This window comes from Bufo gargarizans, chromosome 2 (assembly GCF_014858855.1).
Source record: "Bufo gargarizans isolate SCDJY-AF-19 chromosome 2, ASM1485885v1, whole genome shotgun sequence".
Classification (NCBI taxonomy): Eukaryota; Metazoa; Chordata; class Amphibia; order Anura; family Bufonidae; genus Bufo; species Bufo gargarizans.
In genome coordinates, this window is record NC_058081.1 from 177067941 (window position 1) to 177083241 (window position 15301).

Consider the following 15301-nt stretch of genomic DNA (forward strand, 5'->3'; position numbering starts at 1 on the left):
TCACAGTTGGGTCACCACTGAGGTCCAGGCCTAGAACAAGGTCATTTGTAGAGTGGAGAAATTCCTCAGCCAGTTTAACAGTTTCTTTTGCCACTGTTGGCCCACCTCTTCTATCAATTGCCAGTAAGAATCTGAAAAATTGGACAACAGAGAAATTAGATGGACATTCACAGATATTCACTGCAATCTTCCATTGGTGAGTTGGGGTGAAATGTATCTCACCTAAACAAACATTGCAACAAAACTTCTATGGACAAAAAGTAGACCATTCTACAGCGGTGACAAATTTCCAAACATTTTCCAAGTCACATTTCTTAAAGGGGTTGTCCGGGTTCAGAGCTGAACCCGGATATACCTCCATTCTCCCCCCTCGGCAGCATCACCCCCCCCCCCCCCCGACATGAGCATCGGAGTAGTTCATGCTCCGATGCTGTCCTTTGTCCTGCATTTCGCGTTTTAAATGCATTTTTTAGAGATCCGGTGACGTATTGGGGCTGCTAGGAACCCCGGTGACGTCACCGGCACTGATGTGCGGGATTTTGCACTGCTCTAGGCAGTAAAACGGCTAGGGCAGCACTAAAGCCCGTCCATCAGAGCCGGTGACGTCACCGAACACACCGCCGGACGGAAGTTTTCGCCCAGCAGTGTGTTATTGAAAACAAAAGAGACCTTGCCCTGCACGATTTAGCGCAGGGCAAGGGAGCGCATTGGAGCATGAGATGCTCCGATACTAGCCTCGGGGGGGGGGGGGGGGGGGCTGCCTGGGTGAAAATAAGGGTATGTCCGGGTTCAGCTCTGAGCCCAGACAACCCCTTTAACAGGTTTTCTTCATGTAGCACAGCAATGACTCTGGACAGGGAAAATACCCACCAGTCGTTGTAACAGAGGGAAATAGCTCAGCGAGGCGTACCTAACATCGATGTCCACTTCCTCCGCCTTACACTGCTTAATGCCTTCAAGCACAGTCTCCACGTATGTTCTCTTTGTCATCCCTGTGAAGAAGTTACATGGTGGTGTGAATTTATATACTGACAATCATGTAACATTATTAGCACATAGACCAACTTCTATAGTTTTAATCTTAAAGGGCACCTGTCAACTGTCTTGAAACCCCATAAACCATTATTGCCACAATACAGGGGTTAGGAAGACCTTTTTCTGGAAAATCCATGGTGGCTCAGTAGTTAGCACTGGTGCTTTGCAGTGCTGGGGTCTTAGGTTCAAATCAGACCAAGGACAAAGTTTGTATGAAGGTGTGTTTGCGTGGGTTCCCTCCGGGCACTCCAGAAGACATACTGATAGGAGGACTTAGGGCTCATGTACAAGACTGTATGTATTTTGTGGTCCGCAAAAAAACGGATGACGCCCATGTGCATTCCGTATTTTGCGAACAGAATAGCTGGCCCCTAATAGAACAGTACTATCCTTGTCCGTAATGCGACAATAATAAGTTATGTTCTATTTCTTTTGTGGATGGAAATATGGACATACGGCAAGCACACGGAGTAACTTCTTTTTTTTTTTTGCGGACCCATTGAAATTAATGGTTCCGCAAAAAAACAAATAAAAGTAAACGGAACGGACAGGGAAAGAAAATACGGTGGTGTGCATGAGCCTTTAGATTGGGAGCCCCATTGTGGACAGTGTGATGGTAATATCTGTAAAGCGCTGCAGAATATGTCAGCGAGGGAGTATAATAAGGGAGTATAATAATAATATAAATAAAATCCACCTTTCTGAGCATATTGACGGCAACCCCTCCCGTGTAGACTTGATTGACGCCTCCTGTGGAATCCACCAGCCCCTACAAAGGCATGTCAATGAAGGGGCTGAGATCGCAGCACTCTTGACTGCTGAAGCAGACACTTGTGGATGCAGGACTGTTCAAAGTGCATTTTCTAAGATACGCTATATTACTGATGATTACACATACAGTGGCATGCAAAACTTTGGGCACCCCAAATTACTGTTAATGTGAACGGTTAAGCAAGTTGAAGATGAAATGATCTCCAAAAGGCGTAAAAAGTTAAAGAGGACACATTCCCTTTGTATTTTAAGCAAAAACTATTTGTTATTTCTTTTACATATTCAAAATAACAAAACAAAGCTAAAGGGCCCAGAGCAAAACTTTGGGCATCCTTCATGATTAGTACCTATTAGCAGCCCCTTTGGCAAGTATCACAGCCAGGGCCAGGACTAAGGGTAGGCAGTTGCCTAGGGTGCCACCTCATACCAGCCAAGGGGGGGGGGGGGGCACAAAAATGCTCCTAATGAGCGGCCAGTAGTCAGTGCTTCTCTCCTGCCCCGCTGCGCTGCTCCACGCTGCCAGCTCCTTTCCTGTCAGTATCTTCCCTGTGCCCAAAGCTGCAGTGAGATTTGCTTGATGACAGCATGGGTAGACAGCAGGGGAGAAGTGCTCAGCCGGCTCTGGTACTGCTAATCTATAGCATCATCGCTGGTTAGGGGGCTGGGCATAGACAGGAAGAAGTGCTGCTGGCAGGCTGCCTACACAAGATGGCATCATTGTTAGGGTGTAGGACATGCGAGTGGGATGGATGAAGCCTCGACAGCGCAGGGTACGAAGAAATCTCCGTAATGTGTCCTCCTTACCCTGTGACACTTAGAATCAGAGCTGGCATAGTGAGAGCAGCACACAGCAGGCATCTCCCCATATGCTGCTCTCCTTGTCCCTTCCTCCTGTCCCCTCAGTCAGAGGGCCAGAAGACTGTCATCCCACCTGAGCTCTGTGGAACATGCAGGCAGCTCATACTTGCATGCAGGCATCTTGTTTGGATCCTGCATCCCCCTCCTTACTTTACTGTGAACAGGCTGCTGCATAAGTTAGGAGCAGGTAGTCGGGACAGGCAGGAGGAGAATGGAGGCTGCTGAGACTGGAAACTCAATCCCGTCATGGGGAAGAGCATTTCCAGACAGCTTCTATGTCCAGCAGCAGCAGTCCTCTTCCTCCTGCCTGTGTTACTGAACCTCCCTCCACTGCCATCCTGCTAAGAGGCCCCCTGTTTGAGAACCAAGCTGCTAGCATGTGAGAAGTTCAGATAAAACTGTAAATGATGAGTTTATTTACTGTGTCTATCTATATACACTGCCTGTCCCAAAACAAAAGTCGCCACCTGGATTTAACTAAGCAAATAGTTATGAGCCTCCTATTGGATAATTATTGCACGGGCGATTATCTTTCAGCTGACAATAAGTTATTTAACCCCAACTGGTGCAATGAGTTGCTTCTCATTTCTTAAACAACCATGTCGAAAGACACATCTTGTGGTCGTGGAAAAGATGTTAGTCTGTTTGAGAAGGGTCAAATCATTGGCATGCATCAAGCAGAGAAAACATTTAAGGAGATTGCAGAAACTACTAAAATTGGGTTAAGAACTGTCCAACACATTATTAAAAACTGGAAGGATAGTGGGGACCCATCGTATTCGAGGAAGAAATGTGGCCGGAAAAAATCCTGAGTGATCATGATCGGCGATCACTTAAACGTTTGGTCAAATCAAATTGAAGAAAAACAACAGCAGAACTCAGGGTCATGTTTAATAGTGAAAATAAGAGCATTTCCACATGCAAAATGCGAAGGGAACTCATGTATAGCCGTAAGAAAACCACTAATCAATGAGGCAAACCAGAAAAAAAGGCTTCAATTTGCTAGGGAGCATAAAGATTGGACTCTGGAGCAATGGAAGAAGGTCATGTGGTCTGATGAGTCCAGATTTACCCTGTTCCAGATTAATGGGCGCATCAGGGTAAGAAGAGGGAGCAGATGAAGTGATGCACCTATCATGCCTAGTGCCTACTGTACAAGCCTGTGGGGGCAGTGCTATGATCTGGGGTTGCTGCAGTTGGTCAGGTCTAGGTTCAGCAACAGTATATGCTCCAAGAATGAGGTCAGCTGACTACCTGAACATACTGAATGACCAGGTTATTGCATCAATGGATTTTTTCTTTCCTGATGGCACGGGCATATTCCAAGATGACAATGCCAGGATTCATCGGGCTCAAATTGTGAAAGAGTGGTTCAGGGAGCATGAGACATAATTTTAACACATGGATTGGCCACCACAGAGTCCAGACCTTAACCCCATTGAGAATCTTTGGGATGTGCTGGAGAAGGCTTTGCGCAGCAGTCAGACTCTACCATCATCAATGCAAGATCTTGGTGAAAAATTAATGCAACACTGGATGCAAATAAATCTTGTGACATTGCAGAAGCTTATTGAAACAATGCCACAGCGAATGCGTGCCGTAATAAAAGCTAAAGGTGGTCCAACGGAATATTAGAGATATTAGAGTGTGTGACCTTTTTTCTTTTTGGGACAGGCAGTGTATGATCTATTAGACATTTATGTGATATGTGCGATGTGAGATCTATTAGACATTTATGTGATATGTGCTATATGAGATAGATAGATATCAGAGATGGTCTTCATGCACATGACTGCGTCAGATTTACAAAATACGGATATCGTCTGTGTGTTATGCATATTTCTCACTCCAACAGAATATCCTATTCCTTCCACAATATGGAACAGAACACATTCTATAATTTGCAGAGCTGACACCCACCTCCACTGCTGCAGAAAATCATAATACACACCTATGTTGCTGCAGAGCCCCATTATACACAACTCAGCTGCTGCAGAACCTCATAATACACACCTCAACTGTTGCAGAACCTCATAATACACTCCTCAGCTGCTGCAGAACCTCATAATACATGCCTCAGCAGCTGAACTATGTAATGTGAATTTGGGGTGGGGGGTCCTGGCCCTGATCACAGCTTGTAAACACTTTTGTGTCGCTGAACAGGAGAACAATGTACCACAACTCTAGAGTCTGTTAAATATTCTTGATGGTCTTTTGTTGTCAAGAGGGGGTTCTGATTTGCCTTGCAGCAATCCGGATTGCCTCTCCTGCATAAATCTATACTCAGGCAAGGAGTCCATTATTGTGCGTTTCAAGCTGGAAAGCAGACCCCATCAATAAACAACAGAGTAAAATATATATTATTGATATTACTGATATCCAAGCCAGATTGTTAACATCATAATCATAAGATTACTAATAGGAAGTGTGGAGTGTATATATGGATGCCAGTTTATTAATTAGGAGGGAATCATGGGAAATTAGCTAGCTTCTAAATAAAGTCTACCAAAAAAACCTTGCCTATCAATAACCTTATTATGAATCTATCATGGGTCGATAGATGTAGGTCCCATTATAGGTGAAGCTTTATTAATACACTGTATTTTGTTGTTTACTCTTTTATCTATCAATTGGGTCTGCATTCCAGCTTGGAACGCACAATAATTGACGCCTACCCTGAGTAGAGATCTTTTAAGCAGGACAGAGTATAGAATTTTAATGCAGGAGAGGTGATCCTCTTGCGTTCTGCTTTGGAACGCATCATCTAACTATATATTGACCACACAGGCGCTGGTAGGGAGGCATCAACATCCGCGTCAACTTGTGGAGGTTGGCAGGAGCTGCTTTGCGCTCCAGGTTGGAAAGCATCACATATAAGGAAGTAACAAATGTTATTAACAATGATCGATGGTGCAACTGACATCTCAGGACATGCATTTCACATTGGAACGCATGTAGATTACTCTCATATCAATGAGTGGATATGGAAATCATGTCATCATGCATTCCAGCGTGGGACGCACAATTACCGATCAGGGATATGTGGGTATATATAACGCACACAGACCACAGCAATCTTTACTGCCTGGATATCTAACTCCTTACCATAGGATCTGCAACATTTAACTTTTAAAAAGTTTGCTTTAAAAGGGAACCTGTCACCAGTTTTATGGTGTCCTAACTAAGGGCAACATAAATAAGTGACTGATTCTCTTAGCAAAATGCTGGGTCACTTTCTTTAATTGACCCAGTCAATCTGCCAACATCTTGTATTGAAAAGCTCCAGCTGATAATGATGAGTCCTGAATATTCATGAGCTCCTGACTCTCCCCGCCTACCTGCTTCTGAGTGACAGTTTTTTTTTCATATGAATCAGCAGCAGGTGGGCAGAGGAGTGGCTACAGCTCTGAATTAAATATACGCTGGACTCAATGACATCACGCTGTGTATATTATGAGGTAACCATCTGTCACACCAGTAAGTGAATACATCTAAGGCACTTTTTAGTAGTTGATGATTGTATATAATTAGTTAGATTATAATCAAATATACACATGACAGGTTCCCTAGTCTGCCATATTGATTAAACAGCTCGAGCAGACGCGGGAAGGCCTCCAGAGGGTTTGTGACCATGACCAGGAGATCGTCAGCAAAGGCAATATTTGTATGTCTGGTTTTCCAATCTTTTGCTGTAACCCCTCGTATATTCGGGTGTTCTCTTATGGCCTGAAGAAGGGTTTCCATCACTAGCACATATAAAGGTGGTGGACAGAGGGCACCCCTTTCTTGTGCCATTTTTATGGGGAACGAGTCTGATAATATTCCACCCACTCTAACTTTGGCACTCGGATCACTATAAAGTGACATGATCGCCTGGTTGAAATTTTCTGGGATACCGAATCTCGATAATGCCTTTTGCATAAATTCCCAGCTGACCCTATCGAAGGCCTTCTCTGCGTCAACCCCCAACAAGACCAAAGGCTGTTTCGTTCTCTGGGCCATTTGGATAATTGTAAGTAATCTGCAGAAGTTGTGGTTTCCCTCCCCACCTGGGACAAACCCCGCTTCTTCAGGGTGTATTAATTTAGGTATATATGTCTTCAACCTTAAGGCCAGTAGTTTCACCCATACCTTAACATCCACATTAAGAAGCGAGATAGGCCTATAACTCCTGCACAATTTGGGGTCTTTGCCTCTTTTTGGTAGAATAGTTACCGTTGCTTCTAGAGATTGTTTGTGAAAGGGGGAACCTGACATAAGTGCCCTGCACCAGTTAGTGATTTGTGGCAGTAGGTCTGACATGAATTTTCTGTAATATCCCACTGGGAAACCATACGGACTATTCCCTAACGGCATAGAGTTGACTACTTTCTTAACCTCTTCTTCTGTAATTGGCTTAAGCAGGGACTCGGCCTTATCCCTAGACAGGTAAGGCAAGTGTAATTTGCCCAAGAATTTGTCTATCTCAGATTGCAAGTCCTGTCCCAGAAGCTTCCCCGGTTTTTCCAACCCATACAATTCCTGGTAAAACTCTTTAAACACTTTTGCTATGTCTCTTGTTTTTGTGACCACCTCACCCTTCTTTGAGTTGATTAAGGCTATGAATGTGGAGCCCCTTCTTTGTTTTATGAGCTTGGTAATGAGTTTACTTTCCTTATCCCCATGAGCATAAAAGCGATATTTTGAGTACTGATAAGCTTTCGCATTACATACATTAAGGTGATCATTCAGCTCCCTTCTCAATGGCATCAGCTCCTCGTGTGCCTGGTTAGCTTTAGATCTTTTATGCAATGATTCTATAGTTGATATTTGGTTGAGTTGAGTGCTTTTTGTCTATCTTTTTTGATTTTGCTGCCAAGGGCTATGAGCTCTCCTCACAATACTACCTTATGGGTTTCCCAAACTGTTATCTCTGATGTATCCTCTGGTTTGTCTAGTATAGGTGACAACACAACATTCAGGTCTCCTCAGGGAATTTTTCAACCATCTCTGTTGGCCCTTGTTTGGGCCATATAAGCTAGCTAGTGTCACTATGTTACCACCTATTTTCCATTTTACAAATATATAGCGACCTTCTGGGTCTGTCTGTGTGAGTATATGTACAAAGGGCACATGCCTGGCGATTGCAACCCCCACACTACGCAATGCTTTTGCGTAAGAACTATGGTACCAAGAACCACAATATGCCTTGGGCAGGGGTGGAACATATCCCACTTTGAAATGCGTCTCCTGCATGAAGCATATTTCCGCCCCAGCTTTTTTCAGAAGGCGTATCACTTGAGATCGTTTCTGCGGGGTATTTAGGCCCCGGGCATTAAACGTTACACATTTAATGGAGGCCATCATATCCATCCTTAAAGCTAGTCTGAGTCATATTGCTCAAGGAGGGGAGCGCGATTCCCGCAATGGACTCGTTCGTGTGAAACAGCACTAAGGTTTATAAGGTTTTCTGCAGAAACCGGCGGGAGATGTTAGTGAGGTTGTCAGGTGGTGCTGCAGCACCCGCATCAGGGTAATCCCCTACCTCCATATCATCAGCAGTTTTCCGCTCTGGATGCTCTTCATGCACCATCTTGCTGACCCCAGCCGGAGATGCTGTGTTTTTCCTGTAAAGGAATTTGTCCATGTCTGTAGGGCTTTTGTCTTGTTTTGCCTGGTCAACTTTGTCTCTGTCTGTCTCTGCCAATTTTGAACATTCTGTGGCCGTTATAGCTGCAAAATAAACAGGTCTGTAGGTCTGTGCAGAGAGGAGCTCACACACAGGAGTCCGCCTTGCTGAGCAGTCAGGCTCCGCCCCCCGCATCGGGAGTACTTTAACAAAGTTGGCACTACATTTCACTACGGCACTGGAGAACTATTAGAGTCTTTTAGGTGACAGTATAAGGGTCTATCCACAGATAAGTGGGGTTATCCCTTTTCAGGGCAGGTGCTTTGCTTTTAGGCAGGGATAGCCTTAGGAGCTCAACAGGAAAAGCTTTAAACCGATCCCAACATCTAGATGGCCTCATCTGGACCGTAATCCTATACAGCATAGTAAATTAACTATGCACTTCATATGATAATATGATTATTTTCAATGATATCTGTTGTGTTGTAGCCTTAGACAAGACCCTTTGTAACACAGTAACATGGTTTATAAGGCCGAAAAAAGACATTTGTAAATCCAGTTCGGCCTGTATCCTGCAAGTTGATCCAGAGGAAGGCAAAAAAAAAAGAAACTGTGAGGTAGAAGCCAATTTTCCCCACTTAAGGGGAAAAAAATTCCTTCCCGCCTCCAATCAGGCAATCAGAATAACTCCCTGGATCAACGACCCCTCTCTAGTAGCTATAGCCTGTAATATTATTACACTCCAGAAATACATCCAGGCCCCTCTTGAACTCTTTTAGTGTACTCACCATCACCACCTCCTCAGGCAGAGAGTTCCATAGTCTCACTGCTCTTACCTTAAAGAATCCTCTTCTATGTTTGTGTACAAACCTTTTTTCCTCCAGACGCAGAGGATGTCCCCTTGTCACAGTCACAGACTAGTGATTTGTAAAGTAGCAGGACTATGTTCTCATCACGGGCATCTATGCCCCTTTTGATGCAATCCATTATCTTATTGGCCTTGGCAGCAGCTGCCCGACACTTGTTTTTACAGCTTAGTTTGCTGTTCAATAAATTTCCTAGGTCCTTTTCCATGTCAGTGTTACCCAGTGTTTTACCATTTAGTATGTACAGGTGACTTGCATTATTCCTTCCCATGTGCATAACCTTACATTTGTCAGTGTTAAACCTCATCGGCCACTTATCAGCCCAAGCCTCCAATCTATCCAGATCCCTCTGTAGCAGTATACTGTCCTTTTCTGTGTTAATTACTTTACACAGTTTAGTGTCATCAGCAAAAAGTGATATTTTACTGTGCAAGCCTTCTACAAGATCATTAATAAATATATTGAAAAGAATAGGGCCCAATACTGACCCCCGAGGTACTCCACTAGTGACATTAATAACCACCCTCTGTTTTCTATCACTGAGCCAGTTACTTACCCACATACAGACATTTTCTACCAGCCCGAGCATTCTCATTTTATATACTAACCTTTCATGCGGTACAGTGTCAAATGCTTTGGAGATTGATTCGCCGCTGTCAAGTCTAGAAGTTACCTCCTCATAGAAACTGATTAAATTAGTTTGACATGACCGATCCCTCATGAAGCCATGCTGATATGGCGTTATTTTCATTGAGGTACTCCAAGATAGCTTCTCTTAGAAAACCTTCAAACAATTTACGCACTACAGATGTTAAACTTACTGGCCTATAGTTTCCAGGCTCTGTTTTTGGACCCTTTTTTAATATTGGCACCACATTTGCTATGTGCCAATCCTGTGGAACACTCCCTGTCAGTATAAAGTCCTTAAAATATCAGAAATAAAGGGTCTGGCTATTGACATTACTTAATTCTCTTAGGATACGCTGGTGTATGCCATCTGGTCCTGGCGATTTGTCTATTTTAATCTTTTTAAGAGCCGCTGTACTTCTTCCTGGGTCAGAAAGGGCACTTTTAATGGGGAATTTACTTTTACATTCTGCATTTCATCTGACAGTTTATATTCCTCAGTGAATACAGTGGAAAGAAAAAATAGTTAATAGCTTTTCCTTTTCCTCATTGCTCTCTGTAACTCCCCCCTCATCACTCTGTAGAGGGCCGACACCTTCAGATGTATTCTTTTTACCATTTATATAATTGAAGAACATTTTACAGTTATTTTTGTTCTCTTTGGTAATTAATCTCTCGGTCTCTAGTTTGGCTGCTTTTATTTGTTTTTTACATATTCTATTTTTTTCCTTAGTTTTCCAGTGCTTCCTCGCTACCCTCCTGTTTTAGTGATTTAAATGCTTTCTGTCATTTATTGCTTTCTTTAAAGTTCTATTTATCCACATTGTTTTTTTCTTGTTCCTTAACCTTTTATTCCCATAAGGTACTGTATGTACCTCTCACAATTAGATTTTAGGAGCTTTTAAAAATATCCCATTTTGTGGCTGTATTTTTATTTTTGAGGACTTAGTCCCAGTTAGTTAGGCCTATGGCCTCTCTTAGTTGGCTAAATGTAGAAGTTTGGATATTTTTTGAAGTTTGGTATTTTTGTTCCTCCGTGAAGAAACACTCTTTTGAATGACAATTGGAAGGTTATTACTTTATGGTCACTATTTCCCAGGTGTCCCCCAACCTGCACATCTGTTGTTCTGTCAGGTCTATTGGTTAAGGCCTCATGCACACGACCGTTGTTGTGTTCCGTTCCGCAAAATGGGGTTCCGTGATCCATTTTTGCTTCCGTGTGTCTTCCTTTATTTTTGGAGGACCACCAGACATAAAGGAAGGTAAAAAAAAGTCTAAGACAGGTTTGCCATGCAAATGATAGGAATAAAACGGACGCGGATGACAATCTTGTGTGCCTCTGCGTTTTTTAGCGGTCAAATTGACTTAAATGGGTCCGCAAACCGTTTTCTGCAGACAAGAAAAGGAGAGGTTCGATTTTTTTGAAAGACTGGAACCACGGACGCGGATGGCAAACTGTGCACTATCCGCATTTTCAATGGCTCCATAGAAATAAATGGGTCCACATCTGAAACGCTAAAATCGGCGGAACTGATGCGGAGACAAACAACGGTCGTGTGCATGAGGCCTAATACCAAGTCTAGTATGGACGTCACTCGTGTTGGGCCCTGAACCAGTTGGGAAAGGTAATTGTCTTTGGTCATTGCCAAGAACCTGTTTCCTTTATGAGATATACAGGTTTTTATGGTGTTAATTTTTCGGTATAAGTAACATAATATCTTTATTTTCTGGGTCACTATGATTACAGCGATACCAAATACATACATTTTTTTTCCCGTTTTACTACTTTTTTTTACAATAAACCCCCCCTTTTTTTTTTCTTTTAAAGAAACATTTTTTTTTTGCATTGCCGCGTCCCAAGACTCATAACTTTTTTATTTTTCTTTCTATGGAGTAATGTGAGGGCTTGATTTTTTCGGGACGACTTGTATTTTTCATTGGTATCATTTTAAGGTAAATGGCGCTTTTTGATCGCTTTTTATAAATAAAAAAATTTGATGGCAACTAATAATAAATTTGCAATTGTCTTTTTTTTTTTTTTTTTTTTTAAAAGGCATTTACCGTAGGGGATTTACGTGATATTTATGTAGCCTGAAATAGTTAAAAAGGCAGCTCTCACCTGCTTCCTGCTGTGCAGAGCACGAACAACAGCCCCTGGGTTTGGTTGTTCAAACAATAGTCCAAAAACACACTTGGAAATCCAGTTCTTGATCCAAAAGCAGGGAAACTTTATTTCAGCGGTTTAAAAACAGTTACAGGAAATGTAGTATAGTTACACGTTTCAGACAACCTATTTTGGGTCCTTCATCATGACTGGGCAGCCGTAAAAAAGCGTTAGCCCAGCCTAAGGCCCCATAGTGACTGCCGTAAAAAGGCGTATGGGTGGTCACTAAGGGGTTAAGGTCTGAGACCTCAACGGGTTCCCATATTTTTGCAACATACTACCTTCCTTTTTTCACAGTAAGATTGTACAAAACCAAAAAATAATACAGTGATATTGTTTAACCCCTTCCCAACAGCTGCCGTGCGTGTACAGTGCAGCTAAAAGTGACTTCCCAACAGCTGTCATACATATACATGATCGGACGGGTGCAGAAAGTGCACCTGCTCGATCAGCAGGGGTCTAGCTGTTCATGACAGCCAAACCCCTGCTGCATCCGCCGGCAACGGTGAAAACACAGATGCCAGAGCATTAACCCTTTGTATGCCATGGTCAACGCTGACCGCTGTATGCACAGGGTTTGTCGAGGGAGGGATCTCCCTCTGCGAATCCATCAGGTCCCCATGCTGCAGTGGCGGGGACCCAATAACTGGTAAAGCAGCCTAATGCCTATCCCCATGGTGGGTCTCATAGGCACTCTGTCAGTGTATTACATTGACTGGCAATGCATTACAATACACAAGAAAAAGTGTTTTTAAAAAAAGTTATTAGGTATCGTAATGACCGGCTCTATAAAATTTATCTACTCCATCATATGAACGCTGTAAAATAAAATAAAAAAATAGCCACTTTTTGGTTACTTTGCCTTACAAAAAGTGTAGTAGGAAGTGATCAAAAGTATGATGTACCCCACAATAGCAGCACCGAAAATGTCACCTAATCCTGCAAAAAAAGGACAGCTACACAGGAGGACTGGCAGAAAAATATGGCAAAATGGGAACAACAAAAACTGCATTTAAAAAAAAAAAATGCTTTTGTTGTGTAAGATTGCAAATAAAAAATAGACCTATTAGGTATTGCTGGTGTCCATAATGACCTGCTATATAAAAATATCTAATGGTTTACCCTGTCAGATGAATGCTGTAAAACAGAAATCTAAATTGTGTCAATTTTTGGTGTCGCCTTGCCTTACAAAAAGCACTATGTACCCCAAAATGATACTAAGGAAAAATGTAAAATCAGCAAAAAAAAGTGAAATTTTGAAACTTCGCCTCCATTTTTCTTCAATTCTTGTGATATATGTAAAGAGTAGTTATAAACAAGAATGCTCAGCCAAATACCTGTTCGGCTTGAGCATCGCTACGGAAGAATAATTTGGGTGCTTGAATACAATTTAATACAATGGAAGTCAATGGGAGACAACCAGGCACCCCCTGCTTGGAAGATATTAGGGTGTCTGGTTAGAAATTGATGGAAGCCCCATCAAAATGGTTTGGCAACAGCATTAAGAGGATAGCTGGATGCATCTTAGACTCCTATTAAGTACAACATACAATAGACAACCACACAAAGGCTATATGCCAAAAGCCAGACATGTACAAGCCATCCATCTATCCATGAGAGAGATAACAGCCAGCATACCTTACAACAGCAGCCTTGTGCACTATGAGATATTCCAAACCAGCTCTCATCTGACTGAGAACCAGTAAACCTCAAAGTTATTTGGCATCTGTTGGATGGCTTGGGTGGACCTGCACACCTAGATCAATATCATCAGGGCGACAAAAAGTTTTCCAATTGTCCTAACATAATATTCAATAACCTTTCTATAAAGTTTTGTCATGTAAAAACTCATGCAAATGAGCAGAATCTGCCTTGTTTTTCAGCTGTCATAAGACTATGAAAACCAATAGATGACGCTATGGAGTTATGAACAGTGCCCTCTATTGGTTTTACAGTCTTATGACAAGTCTAATATTCTTGTCAGAAGACTATGAAACCAATAGAGGGCGCTGTTCATAACTCAATAGCGCCCTCTATTGATTTCATAGTCTTCTGACGAGAAAATTACACTGATTCTTATGACAAGCTTATTAGCCTTTTGCATGGAAAATTTGCAATTAGAATATTTGCGATCTACACTAGGATAATATCTGACACTGGGAAAGCTGGGTAATAACTTGCGATCTACACTGAGTTATTACCCAGCTTTTCCAGTGTCAGATATTATCACTGACTTACTACATAATTATTACATGATATTTGCTATATTGCTATATATTCTTTTTTTAGAATATTACGAATATTCTAAAAAAGAATATTATGTAATAATTATGTAGTAAGTCAATGATAATATCTGACACTGGAAAAGCTGGGTAATAACTCAGTGTAGATCGCAAGTTATTACCCAGCTTTCCCAGTGTCAGATTTTATCACTGAGTTATTACCCAGCTTTCCCAGTGTCAGATAGCGAATATTCTGATCGCAAATTTTCCATGCAAAAGGCTACACTAATAAGCTTGTCATAAGAATCAGTCTAATATTCTTGTCAGAAGACTATGAAACCGATAGAGGGCACTACTGAGTTATGAACAGCGCCCTCTATTGGTTTCATAGTCTTCTGACAAGAATATTAGACTTGTCATAAGACTGTAAAACCAATAGAGGGCGCTGTTCATAACTCCATAGCGCCATCTATTGGTTTTCGTAGTCTTATGACAGCTGAAAAACTAGGCAGATTCTGCTCATTTGCATGTCTTTCCCATATGTCCATGTTTACGCAAATGAGTTTTTACATGACAAAACTTTATAGAAAGGTTATTGAATATTATGTTAGGACAATCAGAAAACTTTTTGTCACCCTAATGATATTGATCTAGGTGCGCAGGTCCACCCAAGCCATCCAACAGATGCCAAACAACTTTGAGGTTTATTGGTTTTCAGTCAGATGAGAGCTGGTTTGGAATAGCTCACAGTGCACAAGGCTGCCATTGTAAGGTATGCTGACTAAGCCTGTCATCTGTCTCATGGATAGATTGATGGCTTGCATATACCTGGTTTTTGGCATATAGCTATTGTGTGGTTGGCTATTGTATGTCATAGATAATAGGAGTCCAAGACATATCCAGCTATCCTCTTAATGCTGTTTCTAAACCATTTTAATGGGGTTTCTCTATTTTTAACCTTTTATTGTGAACCAGACACCCTCTTCTCTTCCGAGCAGGGGGTGCCTTGTTGTCTCCCAATGACTTTGCACGATCAAGCACACAAATATAGCAATGTGTTCAGGCCGAATACTTTGGTGCTCGCTCATCACTAGTAAAGAGTTAACAATGCTTGTAAAATCAATTTTGAATAACTGGGTGGTTTCTACTA

The 15301-nt window shown here is 42.1% G+C and overlaps 1 protein-coding gene across 2 annotated transcripts in view; it reads right to left on the reverse strand.

Moving 5' to 3' along the window:
• ADAL (adenosine deaminase like) overlaps window positions 1-15301 on the reverse strand; it is a 44509-nt gene that overhangs the window by 20604 nt on the left and 8604 nt on the right. For both annotated transcript variants that reach the window (XM_044283303.1, XM_044283304.1), the window contains exons 5-6: window positions 911-992; window positions 5-131 (exon numbers count right to left, since the gene is read on the reverse strand). In XM_044283303.1, coding sequence (XP_044139238.1) covers window positions 5-131; window positions 911-992 — 209 coding nt within the window. The remainder of the gene's footprint in view (window positions 1-4; window positions 132-910; window positions 993-15301) is intronic.